Source organism: Grampus griseus, assembly GCF_964374135.1.
Source record: "Grampus griseus genome assembly, chromosome: 8".
Classification (NCBI taxonomy): Eukaryota; Metazoa; Chordata; class Mammalia; order Artiodactyla; family Delphinidae; genus Grampus; species Grampus griseus.
This window is the reverse complement of record NC_139002.1, coordinates 102,884,289-102,900,238: the sequence shown is the minus strand read 5'-3', so window position 1 is coordinate 102,900,238 and position 15,950 is coordinate 102,884,289. Positions and strand designations below refer to the sequence as shown.

General features: G+C 54.5%; 1 protein-coding gene across 12 annotated transcripts in view; it reads left to right on the top strand.

Moving 5' to 3' along the window:
- Positions 1-15,950, top strand: part of NRXN2 (neurexin 2) — a gene marked incomplete at its 5' end in the record, with an annotated part of 99,345 nt that overhangs the window by 19,705 nt on the left and 63,690 nt on the right. For 5 of the 12 annotated variants that reach the window (XM_082661128.1, XM_082661131.1, XM_082661133.1 and 2 more), the window contains 2 exons: positions 4,178-4,479; positions 12,504-12,527. In XM_082661128.1, coding sequence (XP_082517254.1) covers positions 4,178-4,479; positions 12,504-12,527 — 326 coding nt within the window. Of the gene's footprint in view, positions 1-4,177; positions 4,480-12,503; positions 12,549-15,950 lie in introns of those variants that run through there. The other 7 variants (XM_082661129.1, XM_082661120.1, XM_082661122.1 and 4 more) reach the window with 5 other exon arrangements.

Below are 15,950 nucleotides of genomic sequence, written 5' to 3'. Positions count from 1 at the left end.
AGCCCGGGGCCCTTTATCCTGTCTCAGGGCTGTAGGTTTCAAGCTCCTTTTTTTTTTTCTTCACTGAGGCTGCCTCTCTCTCTCTCTCTCTCTTTTTTTTTTTTAAATAAATTTATTTATTTTATTTATTTATTTTTGGCTGCGTTGGGTCTTCGTTGCTGTGCGCAGGCTTTCTCTAGTTGCAGCGAGGGGGCTATTCTTCGTTACGGTGCGTGGGCTTTTCACTGCAGTGGCTTCTCGTTGCAGAGCACGGGCTCTAGGCGCGCGGGCTTCAACAGTTGTGGCACGTGGGCTCAGAAGTTGTGACTCGTGGGCTTAGTTGCTCCGCGGCATGTGGGATCTTCCCGGACCAGGGCTCGAACCTGTGTGAGGCTGCCTCTCTTAAGAGACTCTCTTCCCTAAGAAGTTTACAGGGCAGTGTAGCAACCCCTCAAGGAGTTCCAGTGGGTGCCAAGCCCTGGGGCTATCAAGTCCCATTCTTTAGTACTTGCTGTTCTGTTGGCCTGCATTTCTGCCATCCCTGCCCTCTTCCCCAACCATTTGGCATCTCTTTCAGCTGACTCTCGAAAAAGCAGCCAGGCCACCACACTGGAAGTCTCCCCCAAACTCCCCAGGCAAACCCAGAAGCTGCTTGGCGTTCCCTTTGTCTACACCTCCATTACATCACTCGCCACATGGCGAGTAACTGTCACTTTACCTGTTTGCCTCCCCAACTCCACCGAGCTCCCTGAGGACGGTGATTGGGTGTTTTCGTTCGTGTACCCCTGATGCTTTCCACAGCTCCTGGCACATATGTAGGTGTGTGTTCAGCAGATTTATTTTAAATGGGCGAATGGGCTCTGTTCTCAAGGGGCTCACTGATGTTCTAACAAAGAACTACGATAAAGTGTGGTACGTGCGAAGTATAGGGAAAGTGCGGACTTTGTGCAGAGGAGTTAATTTATTCATTGATCTAGAGAGAGAGGCAGCACATACACACAGAGAAAGTTACATTCCAGCGTAAGAGTCGTTTATTTGTGGAATGGTTTACAGTTTATGAAGCCTCACCTGGTCTGGTCTCTTTCTAGATGCCCACGGCGACCTGTGAGGTAGGCCGATGATGAGTTCCTTTGTCCTGAGGAGGAAGCTGGGGCTTAGAGATGTTGCCTCTTGGCCAAAGTCACAAAACTGGTGCAAGAGCCAGCATTAGTGCCCAGGTCTTCTTTCTCACATCACACTTCCTCTCAAGGGAGCAGTACAAGATGTTACTAGGCAGTAAGAGCCAAATGAGCTGAACAGACAGCTGTAGTGCTTGAGCGTAGGGAGGGGCTAAGGGGGCTGGAGACCTTCCCAGAGGAGGGCTTTGAGCTGGGCCTGGAAAGGAGGCAGCTGCTCTGCCCCCCCATGGCCATTAGAGATCCAGGACCACAGCAACTGGTCTCTAGCCACATTCAGCTTGACTGTGGACACTTGTGGGGCTCCATATTCCCCGACCCTGGGAGATAAACAGGTATCAGCAATGACCCCCTTCCAGTGCCAGGGGCTATTAGGAGCCGGTAACTGTTCAAGTGCTGCTGGGAGTTGTGGTTCCGGGGTCGTCCGCGCGGTGAGGTGGGGGAGAGCGCCCCCTGCTGTTCCAGGTCTCGCTCCTCTTAGATCTGGTTGGTGCTCTTCTGAGCACGGTTGTCAGGGCAGCCGCCACTTGCTTACCTGACACACTAATCCCTAGAGGTCCTACTGCCTCCTCCCCACTCAGGGGCTATCTCTGTCCTTCCCACCACCTTGGGTTTTCTTGTTCGCATTTGTTCATCTATTTTGTCGCTTTCCCCCAATTCTTTCAGGTTCCCTCTGGCTGCTCCAAGCCTCTTTCCATCCCTGGGCCTACCTGGGTCCGTGGCGGTGACGGGCGTTGGAGAACATGTAGACTCTGGCTCCAGAGTGGCTGGCTCTGCTTCCTCTCCTAGGAGACCAGAGCTAGAGCCCAGAGGAGTCGAGGAATGGCCTCATTTCTCCACTTTGCCTTGGCAGCCGTGGTCCAGCCTTAGGCCCGCCTCTCTCCTTTTTACTGGCCTCTTTTGTTCTGTTCCAATCACTTTTTCACGTGGTTGCCTTATTCTTTCCTTTCTTTCTTTTTGACTCTCCCTTTAATATTTTCCTTGACTGCAGTGAAGGTGAGGGAGTGGAAGGGGAGGCCCAGCTTCAGGGAGGGAGTAGGATGCAGAGCAAACTCAAGGTCAAACACATTCCCTTTTCTGGTCCTTGAGCACCCCCCCCTCCCGCTCTGCCAGTGCCTGGGCAGCAGGCCTGGTTGCTATGGAAACAGCAAGGCCCTAAGAAACCCTTGGCTTCCTTTCCTGGGAGGTCTCTGTCCCCTTTTCCTTGCGGGCCCTCTTCCCATCACCCTTACCTGTCCCCTCCCAGCTTGCCCTCATCTTTATCCAGATTGCTTCCCCCCATCACCTCTTGGTCCCTCACAGCTCTGCGCTGTCTCCATTTCCCTTCTGTCTCTCATGGTCCATCTTTCTCCTTCTCTACATGGCCTCCCTCCACATCGCCAGTCTTTCCCTTCTTGTTTCTCCTTGACTCCTTGTCTTTGTTTTCTGGCCCTTCCCACTGGAGCCCTAAGGTAGGCAGAGTGGGGCTTGTGGCTGTCCCCATGTGGCCCATGCCCCACCAGCCTCGCTGCCCTGTGACCTCAGGAAACCAGGCCTGGCCAGCTGCAGTGAGTGCGGTGCCAGGCTCTGGGGCAGCAGCTGGTGCCTTGGCATCCGGAAGCAGTGAGGACTGAGTCTGTGGGCAGACTGCCCGGAGGCAGAGAGTGGGGCCGTTGTGCAGGGGAGAGGCATCTGCAGGAGATGCACCCGGAGAGCCACGGCTTCCACACGCGGCGCCTGCTGCTAGGGCCCGGCCCACAGAGGGGCGGGGGCCTCTGAAGGCTGCGTGTGCCCCCTGCACCGGCATCGTGCCCTGCTTCTTCCTGGGCCTGGGGGCCTGTGCTGAGAATCTCTGCACTCCATGAAGGCCCTTGGCCGGCCATCTTGTTCGCCCCCACATCCACCCTGCAAGGTGGGTGGGCCCAGCTGTTGTGCCACCGCCTGCTGGGAGGAGAAATGAGTTACTGTCAGAGTCCAGGTCCTCTGCGCTCCCTTGACTCCACGGCCTGTTTTCTTCCCTCTGTGTGGGCTCCGGCTTGTGAAGGTGTGGGGCTGGGACCCACCTTCCTTGCACGGAGCCATTGTCACCCACTTACAGAACACTAAAAGTCCCTAAGGCCCTTCCAGTTGTTTTCACTCCTGTTTAAAGCGTGCCAGTGGAAGGAGCCCCATGCAGGGCGCTTACCCGTGTACGCACACTCACACACACACGCACGAGGGCCGGGTCTGCCTGTGCACTTTTGCCCCCAGCCATCTCCTGGCACACAGGGTCCCACACCTGCCCTCTGGGGACCCTTGGAGGCTCTCTACCTAGGGCCTGTCTGTGCTGTCCTCTCAGGTTGGACTAGGAAGCTGGGGGGGCGGTGACAGCTGGCATGGTGGCCACCTGTGTCAGCCCCGCCCAATGGCCCACTGCTCCCTGACACACATCCTTGCCACCTGCATCGCCCTCCCATGTGTCTTCCCCCTGCCTCCTCCACCCCATTCTCCTCATCTGCTCACTGCTACAAAGTAGGCCTACTAGTCCCATCCCATGTGGTGAGGCCTCAGACTGTCCCCAGGCACTGAGAATGGCCATCACTGGAGAAGAGGCGGGAGGGGGAGGTGGGCTGCACTCAGGAGACCCTTGGTGCCCCGCTGTAGGGGGCACTCTGGGAAGATGTCCGGTGCAGTTTCCTGTTGCTCTACCACATCCTTTTGTTAAGGGGTGGCCGATGGAGGGCCAGTGGGGGAGGAGACAGTGAGAACGTCTGCTTCACTTGGCCCTGTGGCAGCTAAGTTGTCAGCTGTCAGTGTGAGAGCCACTTAGCAGCCTCCTGCTTTGGAGACAGACGTGGGGGAAGCTGACTTCTGACATCAAAGACGGCAGGGTCCAGAGAGGAGGGTGGACAGCACGGGGAGGGGAGAGAGCCTAAAGCTTGCAGTTGGGATCGAGGGGCTCCCGGTGCCCAGGACCTGCGCCTGGGTGGCTGGAGGGGAAGAGGGAGGGTCTGGAGTGCCCTGCCCCACTCAGCCTTCTCCTGTTTCCCCACCGCGGCGTCCAGGCAAGGAGGAGTTTGTGGCGACCTTCAAAGGCAATGAATTCTTCTGCTATGACCTGTCACACAACCCGATCCAGAGCAGCACGGACGAGATCACGCTGGCCTTCCGCACCCTGCAGCGCAACGGGCTGATGCTGCACACGGGCAAGTCGGCCGACTATGTCAACCTGTCCCTCAAATCTGGGGCCGTCTGGCTTGTCATCAACCTGGGCTCGGGAGCCTTTGAGGCCCTTGTGGAACCCGTCAACGGCAAGTTCAACGACAACGCCTGGCACGACGTCCGGGTCACTCGAAACCTGCGCCAGGTAGGGGGAGCAAGAAGGCCAGGGGCCAGCTGTATCTGGGACAGTACGGGAGTGGGGAGAGCGGGCTGCCTGGGGTGTGGGGCGAGGCTTCAGGGCCAGCAGCAAGGCGTGGTTCTGAAGAAGGTTTAGGCCGCGGGTGGGCTGGGAGGGTCCAGGAGCGCAGCCTGCAGTGTGCAGGCTTCAAGGACCAGGATGCTGCGCTGGGGAGGAGGCTGCCTCGGGGCCAGAGCCCGAGGGAAGAGGAAGGGCCAGGCTCCGATTGGTGCCAGGGGCCGGGTTCAAGGGTTGGGGCTGAGGAATCAGGTCATCTGGCAGGAGGGCGACTGGGGGGCTGGGAGGAATGAGATAGAACCTGAACTGGCGGGGCCCTTGGGGGCTACAGGATGGGGAGACTCTGGCCAGACTCTGGTTGAGTCGGTGTACCATTAGGGCAGGAAGCCTGGGCCATGTGGGGTGGGGTGGGGTGTGGCCTACCCTTAGGCGGGGCCTTTCTAGGGCAGAGGCAGGCCTGGGCTCAGAGCAAGGTCGGGGAAGCAGGCGTGAGAGGGGAACGGACTGGCGAGGTGCTTGGTCCTGCCTCTCGTCCGGGCAGTACCCTCTCTCTCCTGTCCCTTCCTGTCCCTCCAAAGGGGTGCAGGTTCTCCCATGGGTCGGTGGCTGTCTTTCCGTGGCTTCCAGGCCAGCCCATATGGGAGCTCGAGGAGACTCTTGGGGCAGCCCCTGCAGGCAGGACAGTGTCCTCAGCGTCCCCTCAGCTCCATCTCCCAGACTCCCCCCCACCCTGGGGGCTGATGCTTCTGGGCATCGGCGCTGTCCTCTCAGTGCAGTGGCCTCTTCGCCTCTCACAAGGCACAGGGTGGCTATGGCAGGCGAAGCATTCCCTCTGGCTGGGCTTCTGCTTGACAGCAGCCTCCACAGCTTGTTTCCAGCCCTGAGAAGTTCCCGCCTCAAGCAGAGTCCAAGCCAGACCCTTCTTCCAAAGCAGGAGAAGCCGCTGTGCATCCTCAGTGGCTCCTGGATCCACCTTCTGACTCCGTGCCCTGATCGCTTGGCACCTGAGGCCCAAGTGCCCAGACTCTTGCTGGTCCTTCTCTCCGGGTCCACCAGTTTCTGTAGCTGGTGGCAGGGACACTTTTCCAGCTCCACCCCCAGCAAGCTCAGTGCAACCAGGAACACGGAGCCTCTGTGCCTGGGAGGTGCTGTCTCGGCTGGTTTGTAGCCCTTCTCTTACTAGGTATCTGCTCTGTATCTCCTGGTTCTAGCTGAGCTTCCTGGTGGCTGAACTTCCGATGTCTCTCCTCTTCACCGTCTTTGTCACCTGCCCTCTCCTCCTCCCCTTCTTCCCCCTGAAAGGCTCATAGTGGGCGGGGGTGGGATTCCGGCTGACCTCACACTGTTCTTCCCTGCGCTTCTTCAACCCACTGAGTGACGATCTAATGGGGAGTCCCCCTCCTCTGGTGCCTTCCCCTTGCTGTAGGGACACCGTGACTAATCCGCCTGCTCTTTCCGAGCCGCTGCTCCCTGCTGCAGTCGGGCTCCCACCCAGGCACCTGCTCTCAGTGCGCCCTGAGCTCTGAAGAGCGGCACTCCTCCTCAGGGTGGTGCCCCCTTCATGTCGCATCATCCCCTGACCCTGCCGGAGGGCTGTCTTGTGTTGTCACCACCGTCTGAGCAAACCTGAGTATTTGCGCTGTTTGTCATACTTTCAGGCTCCACCCACATTTACTGCAGGGGTGGGCGGAGTTGCCTTCTTGCTGATGTTCCCTCCCCAGGCCCAGTGCTGTCACCTGGTGCTGCCTTTGGCAACACGCTACAAGCCCAGAGTCCCTATCCACGTGTCCTTTGGCCAATGTATTGTCCATCTATACTGGATACCGAGGGAAAAAAGACATGGGCCCCGCCCTCCCAGCCCTTCGGCTCTTGAGGACACAGGATAAGTCTGTTAAAAGTGAACAGAGCAAAGCCACACAAGGGCCACCTGAGTGGCAGGAATCTTAAACGTTCTAGGAACTCGAGAGACCTAGAGAGGAGGGAGAGGTCTGTGACCAGGGAAGGCGGGAACGCCATACGGAGGGGGTGAGGCCTGGCCTCAGCAGTACTGAGTGTGGACAGGGCCCCATAGTAGCCTCGTCCCGGGGCTCACAGAGTCCTGGGTCTGAGCTGGTAACTGGTGACCACGTCCCCCTGGCCTGCTGTCCCGGATGGGTCAGAGCAGAGTCAGGTCATGACCTGAACATAAGCCTTCGGGGCCACAGAGGGTGTCTGCTTCAAGACTTGGATTGAGAGGTCTCCTTAGAAAGGGTTTCTGGAGAGATTTATTTGACTCCAGTCCACATCCGTAAATATGAGCTGCAGCCCGTTTTTGGTCATTGTGACCATCAGGGGGGTGGAATGGCAGCCCTAAGGCTGTGCTCTGGATTCATTGCCCTCGCTCGGGGCCTAGCCTGTGACCAAGTCCATCCTCACCAGGCCTTTTGAGTGCCTGTCTTTCAGGGCTTCTAATAATTTATTGGGTCCTGCTGTCCCTAGAGCAGTGGTTCTCAACCGAGGGCGGAGTGCCCCCCAGGAGACACTTGGCAATGTCTGGAAGCATTTTGGGTGTCACAACTCGGGGAGGGTGCTACTAGAATGTAGTGGGTAGAGGCCAAAATGCTGCTAAACATCCCACAATGCACAGGGCAGCCCCACAGCAAAGAATTATCTGGCTCCAAATGTCAGTAGTGCGACGAAGGGGAGAAACCCTGTGCAGACACGTTTATACAGGGGCCACGTGGTGTCCTGGGGTTGGAAAGATCCTTTTATGATCTTAGGAGTGACGCTGGGTTGGGAGTGGCCAGGAGCAAAGACGGGGGTGGGGGGCTGAGGTAAGAAATGACATCTGCTTCTGCCTTTAGGGTAGATGGCTGGGATCTGAGGACACTGGGATCCACATTGTTTTCCCCAAGTGATTAGAACAGCTGGGGAGACTGCCTCCTGGGGAGAGCCTGCCCCAGGGCAAGCACTGAGGGGTCTCCCTTCCTCTTGGTCCTGCAGCTTTGGGAGACTGGAAGGAGGCATTTCAACCCCTCCCCTGAACCAGATAGTGGTCCCCGGAATTATCCAGAGACTCCTAGAACATTGCAGTCAGGACCGGAGGACACCTGACTCAGACCACACCCCGCTCTCGCCCTCCTCTCCCTCCGAGCCCAGCCCTGAGGACCCTGTGCCCGGTGGTGTCTCTTGGGGGATCTTTGCAAGAATAATTCCATCTGAGGATTCCCTGAGGCCTATTTTTAATCCTGGGCCCACCCTCCTCCCACACCCAGTATGCCTCCCCCCACCATGCAAGCCGAGTGCCAACCCATTTCATCACTGGCCAGCATGAACTCTGGAAGACAAGCTGGCTTCCAAAATACCATGTGGAGCTTCCACCCGCTCAGCTCCCATGAGGCCGTTCCTCAGTGGGGAGATTTTCGGGAGCCCCCCTGGGCCCCAAGGAGGGACATCCCCCAAGGATGGGGCCTGGCAGGCACTTGGGACTTCCTCCCCTTCCGGCCTGGGCTGCCCTGTCTCCTCGGCCTGTCACACGCCCCATCTTAGGGCCTAACTGTGGTGCTGTACACACCCTGTCCATACTGGCTTCCCGAGCTGCCCACCTCATTCCCACAGAGCTCCCACCGTTCACCCTCCTTTCTGCCGGGTGAAACCCTAGAGCTGGGGTTTGAGTCGGATAGACTGGGTTCAAATCCCAGCTCTGCCACTAGTTGGAGTGACTTGAGGCAAGTAATGTAACCTCTCTGTGCAAAGTGAGAGGGGCCTTTGAGGACTAACTGAGGTGGTGGCCTGTGCCTGGCACCGCGTGAGCAGCGGAGGGCTTGCTGCCGTCATTATTGTTAGTTGTGGGTTTTTTTTTTTTCCAATCCTTCAGGCCCAGCTGAACCGCCACCTTTTTGTAAGGTCTTCCTTGATCCTCCGGGTCCCCTGGCCAGTCTCCCTCTTTGCTGTGTTCTGGCCCTATCATCACACTCCGTCTGCATGGTCAATGATTTGTGTTCACCTCTTTTCTCTATTTCTGCATGGTAAGCTCCTTGAGGGCTTAATACCAGCAACTACTGAGTGTTTTTATTTGTTTTTCTAGTGGTTTTGCTGGTTCCTTTGGGCTCTTTCTTGAAGCCAGTTGGTGAGGTTTTGGACATGAGGATCCAGCAGATCTATTTCATACGAGCCCAGAAATATCTCTTGTCCTCTGGGAAAAGCTCTACCTCACTTTACTCTCCCGCCCCCTCAGAGTCTCCTCAGGACCTGTCCCTTTCTTACAGCATTGTTGAGATTGCACCCTCACATCTCTCCTCCTCCGGAACCCCCAAGTTCAAGGGTCTCTTTTCTCTTTTGAATCTCACCTAACTTTTCTAACAATCCTGTGAAGTGGGAGATACTCCTATTTCACCAGCGAGGTTGAAGAGCTGGCCCAAGGCTGTCCCGCAGGAAGTGGGAGGATGGGAGTCTGACTCCATTTTCCTGCCTCCCGGGAGGGCCTGGCTGTCGGCCTTGGTGCGCACTGCTAAGGTGCCTGTCGTTCGTCTTGTGGTACCGCCATTCTTGGGTGTTCCGAAATCTTGAAACATCTAAATGTTCTGCTTGTCTTTTGGAAAAATGGGCCCCTCTTATCTCTGAATCCTCTTTTCTTTGTCCTGAGCGTCTCTTGCTCAAGCTCCACAGAGATTGCCTTCACTCAGACTGTTGTGATTTGTGCGTATAATCCCCTTCTTGGCTTTCTTGAAGGGCTGGAGCTATGCCGATAGATCAAGGTGAAGATGGGGTAGAGCTTTGTCAAAGGCCCTTGGCCATGGTAAGTTACACTTGCTACAATGACTGACTTCTTCATGCCCTCCTCACTCATCATGCACTGTCATCCTTGTGCTCGTGGGCTCCAGGAGCCCTCTAGCTGTTTCTGTGGGTGGGGCAAAGCTTTCCTTGCTCATTTGTTAGTCTGAAGCCTCCGCCCTCCCGATCCCGACATTCGGACATTCGGAAAGGTGTGGGCTGCTGCATCACAGGTGCCAGGATGGGTTCCAGTGGAGGCTCCACTCTAGTATTTGGCCACAATTGCCCCCTCGGGCATGATCACCATGGACCGGGTTCTGGATCTGAAATACCTAGGTCTAGAGGGGCCCCGTCTCGCCCACCACAACCTCGCTATTTATCAGAGGAAGCCCGGATCTCCTGACACATCAGTGGAAGGCCCTCTCAATCTTGTTTCTTTCTTTCTTATTTTTTAATTTGGCTGTGCTGCACGGCTTGTGGGATCTTAGTTCCCTGACCAGGGATTGAACCCGTGCCTTCGGCAGTGAAAGCGTGGAGTCCTAACCACTGGACCACCAGGGAATTCCCTCAATCTTGTTTCTCTTTTTTTTTCTTTTTACTTATTTATTATTTTTGGCTGTGTTGGGTCTTCGTTTCTGTGCAAGGGCTTTCTCTAGTTGCGGCGAGTGGGGGCCGCTCTTCATCGCGGTGCGCGGGCCTCTCACTGTTGCAGCCTCTCTTGTTAAGGAGCACAGGCTCCAGACACTCAGGCTCAGTAGTTGTTGCTCACGGGTCTAGTTGCTCCGCGGCATGTGGGATCTTCCGGGACCAGGGCTCGAACCCGTGTCCCCTGCATTGGCAGGCAGATTCTCAACCACTGTGCCACCAGGGAAGCCCTCAATCTTGTTTCTTAATTTGCTCTTGTACTTGTTAAAAAATTGAAGTTGTCCATGAAAGTCGAAAACTATTTTTTCCTTGTTTTAGTCTCCACAACCAGTTTTAATTAAAAAAGAGTAGTAGCTGGATTTTTACCTCGAATACCTTTTTTCCCCTATCTTGTTTGACTAGTGCAGTGATACCAGAGCACTTGTACCTTTTTTTGTGCCATGGGTTTAGCTGCCCTGAAGCTAATGGTCTTGTCCTGACTAGTTGGCCTCTTCATTTCCCAACGGTCCTACTGGCTGATAGGACCAATCCTTGTACCACGTGTTATCCCCTGTTCCAGCCTCTGCATCTGCAGTTAGACTCTTGTCTTCCTGCTATGTAAACTGTTTCTGCATCACTAATAATTAATATTGGTTATTTAGCACTTCTTCTAGCTGCTTAATATTGAATTCTGTTATTTTTAATGATACAAGGCCCTTATTAATTGTCTTACTGAATTAGTCCTGTGCCCACTGGTTATAATAACTCTCTAACTAATGGATCTGTCTCTAGAAGACCTCTCCTTCTCACAGTCACACTCTCGGGCGCACAGTTTAGTATTTGATGGACATGAAGCAGTAGTGTCCCAATATCTCTGATACACTAAGTGAAGCTGCCTCAGCCCCTTTGCCATCTCCTCCTCAAAGCGTAATTTTGAAGGTCGTTCTTTGACCATGAGGAGAGGAAATGAACATAAAGCCACATGGGGGCGGGGCCTCCAGAGTCTGGGGTAGAAGAAGCTGGCTGATAGTTTACAGAGGAGTAAGGGATTTTAGAGGGAGGTGGGCCTCTCTGTTCCTTTTTATGGTGTGGTATGTGGGGGGGAGTGAACTTTTGCTGCTGGCTGTGGGGAGCGGAGGCGCGGGGGTCTGTGGGTGTGTGTGGAAGGAGGCTGGGCTGCTGGGAAAGCCTGACCAATTCCAGGGACTTATAGGAGTGGTGGTGGTGAGGGGGTACTTCATTCTGGGAGGAACAGCTGCCCAGAGGAGCATAAGAGAATAGGCATGGGGTGATTGAAGAACTGGGGGAAATTTGGGGGTAATATGGGCTCTGAAAGGTCAGTTTAGGCAGGAAGGAGGAGTCAGTTCTCTGTGGGAGGGCGGAGGGGAGGGAGGAGGTTTTGGGATGATTAGCTCTGATGTGAGAGTGAGCTTTCTGCCAGCTCATGGAGGGCAAATTTCCTTTTCCCTGTTCTGGTGGTGACTTACTCTCTCTTCCTTTCTCAAGGAACAGAAATGGGAAGAAAAAATCCCAACCCTCCCCCCACCCCTCTGCCAAAAACAGAGCTGCCCCTGCCCCCACCATGACTCCCTGGATCTATTTGCTATCCTCAGGAAAAGCAGACACCCATATCCCCTCCTATGCTCCCTGGGAACACCTTCTCCTTGCCTCCAAATGAAATTGCCTCTCATTTGAGCCAGTCCTGGGATTATCTGGGGGCCTTGGCCACTCTTCTCCCAGTCTGACAGCCAGCTGGCCCATCACCAACCAGTTAACCCATTAACTCGACATGGTCACTGGTCAGCCAGTTGGCCAGTACCAACTTGCTCTTTAGCCAGTTCTCTGGAAAGCCATCTGGTTGACCAGTTAGCCAACAAACCCATCCGTCCATTCCCTGAGTCAATAGCCCATCCCTTTCTCACACCCTGTTCCCCTCCCTCCCTTCCCCTCAACTCCCTAACATTTCAGCCCATAGGACTTACTAATACTGCATAATTGGGTCTGCTTCTTAACCGCCTGCCTTCCCTCTCTCACCTTCTGTTGGAAAACCCCGTTGCCAACTCTGTGTGTGTGACTAACACGCTTATAACCTGGGGGACCAAGGGATGGGCAGGGACAGGTGGGGCAAGGTATGCGTGAAAATCCGAACTAACCTTTCTGTCTCATCGCGGAATGTGGCCATCTTTAAGTCTTTGCTTTCCTGGTCCAGTTCTTTTGTTGTTTTCTTCTCTACTAACCAAGGTCTTTAACTGTTCCCCTTCTCTGCAGCCGGCTCTTCCCGGAGGGGATGATGGCGGGGAGAGGAATCCAGAGGAGGGTTGGGGGGGAGGGGATTGGGAGAAGGGATTTAATTTTTGTGTGTGTTTTATTTCTCCCTCCCATTATAATTTAATTTTCTTTAAACAAAATACTTCAGCTGAGCTTAAGGTGGGAGGGTCTGAACAACCAAACATATACGGATATATATTTTTCCTCCTTCCTTGAGTTTCACAGTTGGTCATTTTCTTTTTCTTTTCTTTTCGTTCCGTTCTTTTGTTGTTGTCTTTGTTGTTTTCTTTGACCCCACCCCACCCCCTTCCCCCATATCTCCGGTGAAGCACGCAGGCATTGGACACGCTATGGTAAACAAACTGCATTATCTGGTAGATATCACTCTAATTGTCTTACCGTTTGGTTTGCCGTGGGTTTTTTTAACTGTTCGATTCTGCCTCTTTCGTTTCCTTTCCCCGTTTGGTTTTGGTTGTTTTGCTCTTCCTATTGTTTTCTGCGTCCTGGACAATCTTTAGATTTTGCTTCTCTCTTTTAGTTTTCCTCTTTCCCTTTTCTTTCTTTCTTTCTTTCTTTTTTTTTTTTTTTTGGTTCAAACTCAAATCCAAAAGCAAATGGAAATCGAGGAATTTGGTCTGTCCCTGCCCTAACCCCCCACTGCTGAATTCAGATTCCTGGCCAGAGAGACCTGGGGCAGTCCCCATGTTCATCGGCTCTGGTTAGACCAGCCCCGATGCCAGGCTGCTTACTTTATTGCTTTATTTTCCTTTTCTCCCCTGCCCTGCCCCTTGTTTCTTTTCTTTGATTTAGCTTCTTTCTTGATCTCCTGAAAATCCATGGAAAACACCATCCCATGACATGCTACGCTCTGCTGACTGTCAGCTCCCGGACAGGCCCCTTGAGTTGGGGGAGGGGGCTGGGGGTGAGGCCTCCAGTGGCAGCCAGCTCCACAGGCTGCAGCGAGGGAGGTGGCCTTGGGGGATGCAGAGCCATCTGGGGCCGGTCCAGAGCTCCTTCAAATCACCATTCATACCAGTTTAGGAGCTGCCCCATGCTGGCTGCCAGGGAAGAAGCGGCATCCCCTCCCTCACTTCTCAGTCTTGAGGGGTCCTGGTTCCGTCTCCCCCGACATCTTGCATGGCATGAATGGTCTTTTCCCCCCACCAGGGACAGTGTCCAGTTCCCCCACCACTCTGCTGCTCTGACTAACACTGTGTCTCACACTGTCTTCCTTCCTTCCCTTCCATCTCCTGTCCCCTGTCTGCCCCCTGCCTGTCCCGCATGGCCTCTGACTGGGGTTGGTTCCCTTCCCTGTTGAGGGGGTGAGAGGAGGAGGCCCAGCTGGGGTGAAGTCGGGGTACTTGTCGCCAAGCTCCTCTGTTTGGGTTGGGCTCAGTCCCGGTGAGTGTTGGTGTGGGTGTCTGTGTAGACACAGCTGGTGTGTGTTGGTGTGTGGGTGCGACTGTGTGTAAATGTTGGTGTGACATTTAGGGGGCGTTAGTGGGAGACTGTACTGTGTGTTTGTGATTCTCTGCTGGTGATTCTACAAGTGTAAACGCCAGTGTGAGCCGGGGGCTGCGTGACTGTGTGCTTCTGAGCTGGTGAGGGCTCTTAGGGGGTGGGCTGTGGGGACAGGGAGGGCAGGAGCAGGGGAGGAGCTGAGGGCGGCCCTTTGCTCCTCGCCTCCCCTTGGAGCGTATGCCTGCAGGCCCTGCTGTGCGCCATCCCCCGGGATTCCCTCCTGCCTGCCCGGTCCTGGCTCTGCGGCAGCAGGCAGTTAGTCATCGCCTATTAATAATGCAGAGTGACTGAGCACCAGGCTGGGGACCCTGCAGTTGGACGTGTCTGCTCCCACGGGGCCCACGCTGCTTGGGGCAGCTGCCTGGCCTTCCCAGCCTCCCAGGTCTGCGTAGCTGCCTGGCTGCAGAGGAGGGAAGCATGAGAGCCGAGGCTTCCTGTCTGAGTGGCTCCCCCACCTCCCCAGGAGGATGTACCTCTGAGGCCACATCTGGCCTGTCCTGATACTCTTGCAGGTCTGTGTTTCCCTGCACCCACAGACCTGTGGTGGTCCCGTCCTTTGCCCTGTCCTGAGCTAGTGCCCGTGGCCACGGCCAGCCTAGCCCTCCCCAGTCCAAGACCTCATTTGGCCACTCTGTCGTCCCAGTGTTTAGGTGGAGCCATGTGGTGGTCCCAGCACGGCTCCTCCACGGGCCTTGTTCTCCAGCTGCTGCTGCTAGGAGTTCACTGCTGCCCACACCTCAGGCCAGGCCACTGAGTACCTGTTAGGGGCTGGGCATTTAGAACTCTTTCTTTACAGAGCTTCACTAGACAGCTGAACTGTGACTTCAGGGACAGAAGGGAGGCAAGATAAAGCCAACCCCTGGGGATACCATCTGAGAATCAGGGCCCTACAGACCTCCCCTTCCTTCTAGTCTCAGTTCAGTTAAAACCTGTGTGAACTGGGGCTAAAGCTGTTTTCTCAGCTACCAAATGAGCTGCTGATATACCTGCATTACCTATGTCATGGGGTCAGTGTGAAGATCAGGAAGGGGAATGGAAGTGAAAGCGTGTGTACTCTGTAAAGGGAATTATAGTTTTATTAAGCTTTATGAGATGTTAACTGATTATCTCCGTGTTTCCAGAGCAGGGAAGTTTTGTAAAGAAGCAATTCCCTTCTCATAGCAAACCCTGGAGAATACAGCATATCTGGCCCCATTGGAGATCCTATTACCGTCCTTGCTTGGGAATCAGTCCCAAAATAACTACATGAAACCCCAGAATGCCCCAGGAATCGGGCCTGGGGAGGATGGAATGACTTGGTTAAGTTGGTCAAGAAGCAAACAACCCTGTCTGGTTTCAGCCCTTGCCAGGAAAGTCCCCGTGAATTTCTAAGTCTCCAAAGTCCACGCTTTCTAGCATGAGCATCACTGCTTGACAGCCAGAGCTGGTGCCCATGGGTGGCCTGAGTTGCCTCATAAACCCTCAGATACCTGTCCCAGGGATCAGCACTTTCAGCCAAGAATGGAGTCAGACAACCGGGCACCCAAAGAGACAGGGTTCAACCTGCTCTGATTCCTGGGCATTCCTCGGCTGGACTCTGGTTGGTTTTGTATTTATTTTTACTAACTTCTTTATATGGACTCTTTTTGTTATTTGAGTATTCCTCCTTGGGGGAGAGGGTGGATCCGGATCAAAAAGGCCAACCAGTGGAGAGGTTTGGGTCAGGTGTGGTCAGACTGAAAGAAGTGTTCTCTGCTCGTGACACTGGAGGCTTTGCTTTTCTAAATAGCTCTCATCTTTTGAATATCATTTAAACTCGACGAATGCCTAGATTGCAGGCAGCAGGCAGAGATTATTCCCAGTTAACAGATGGGGAAACTGAGGCCCAAGAAGGCCTGGGGTCATATAGCAAGTAGTGGAAGAGTTCAGTGCTTTCACTTTATTGATCTCATTTGATCCTCATAGTAAGCCTGGGAGAAGCAGGAGTGATGGAAGTTGTTAAACCCCTTTTACAGACGAGAGTCAGAGATGTAAAATGAGATTGTTCTGGAAGATGGTAAAGGCCACAGGAGAACTCAGGATTTGTGACCTGAAGTTTTTGTTCCCAAACTTTATTAAATCCAGTCATCAGGATTCACCGTGGGGCTATCACTGCTGGTTAGGTCATCTTCCTGGTGTGTCTTTCCAACCTGTTTCTCTCTGCAGCTTCTCCCCACCCCAAACATGTAACAGGGCTGCACACACTCCCTCGGCTGTCCTCCGTCCTCATGCCCTCA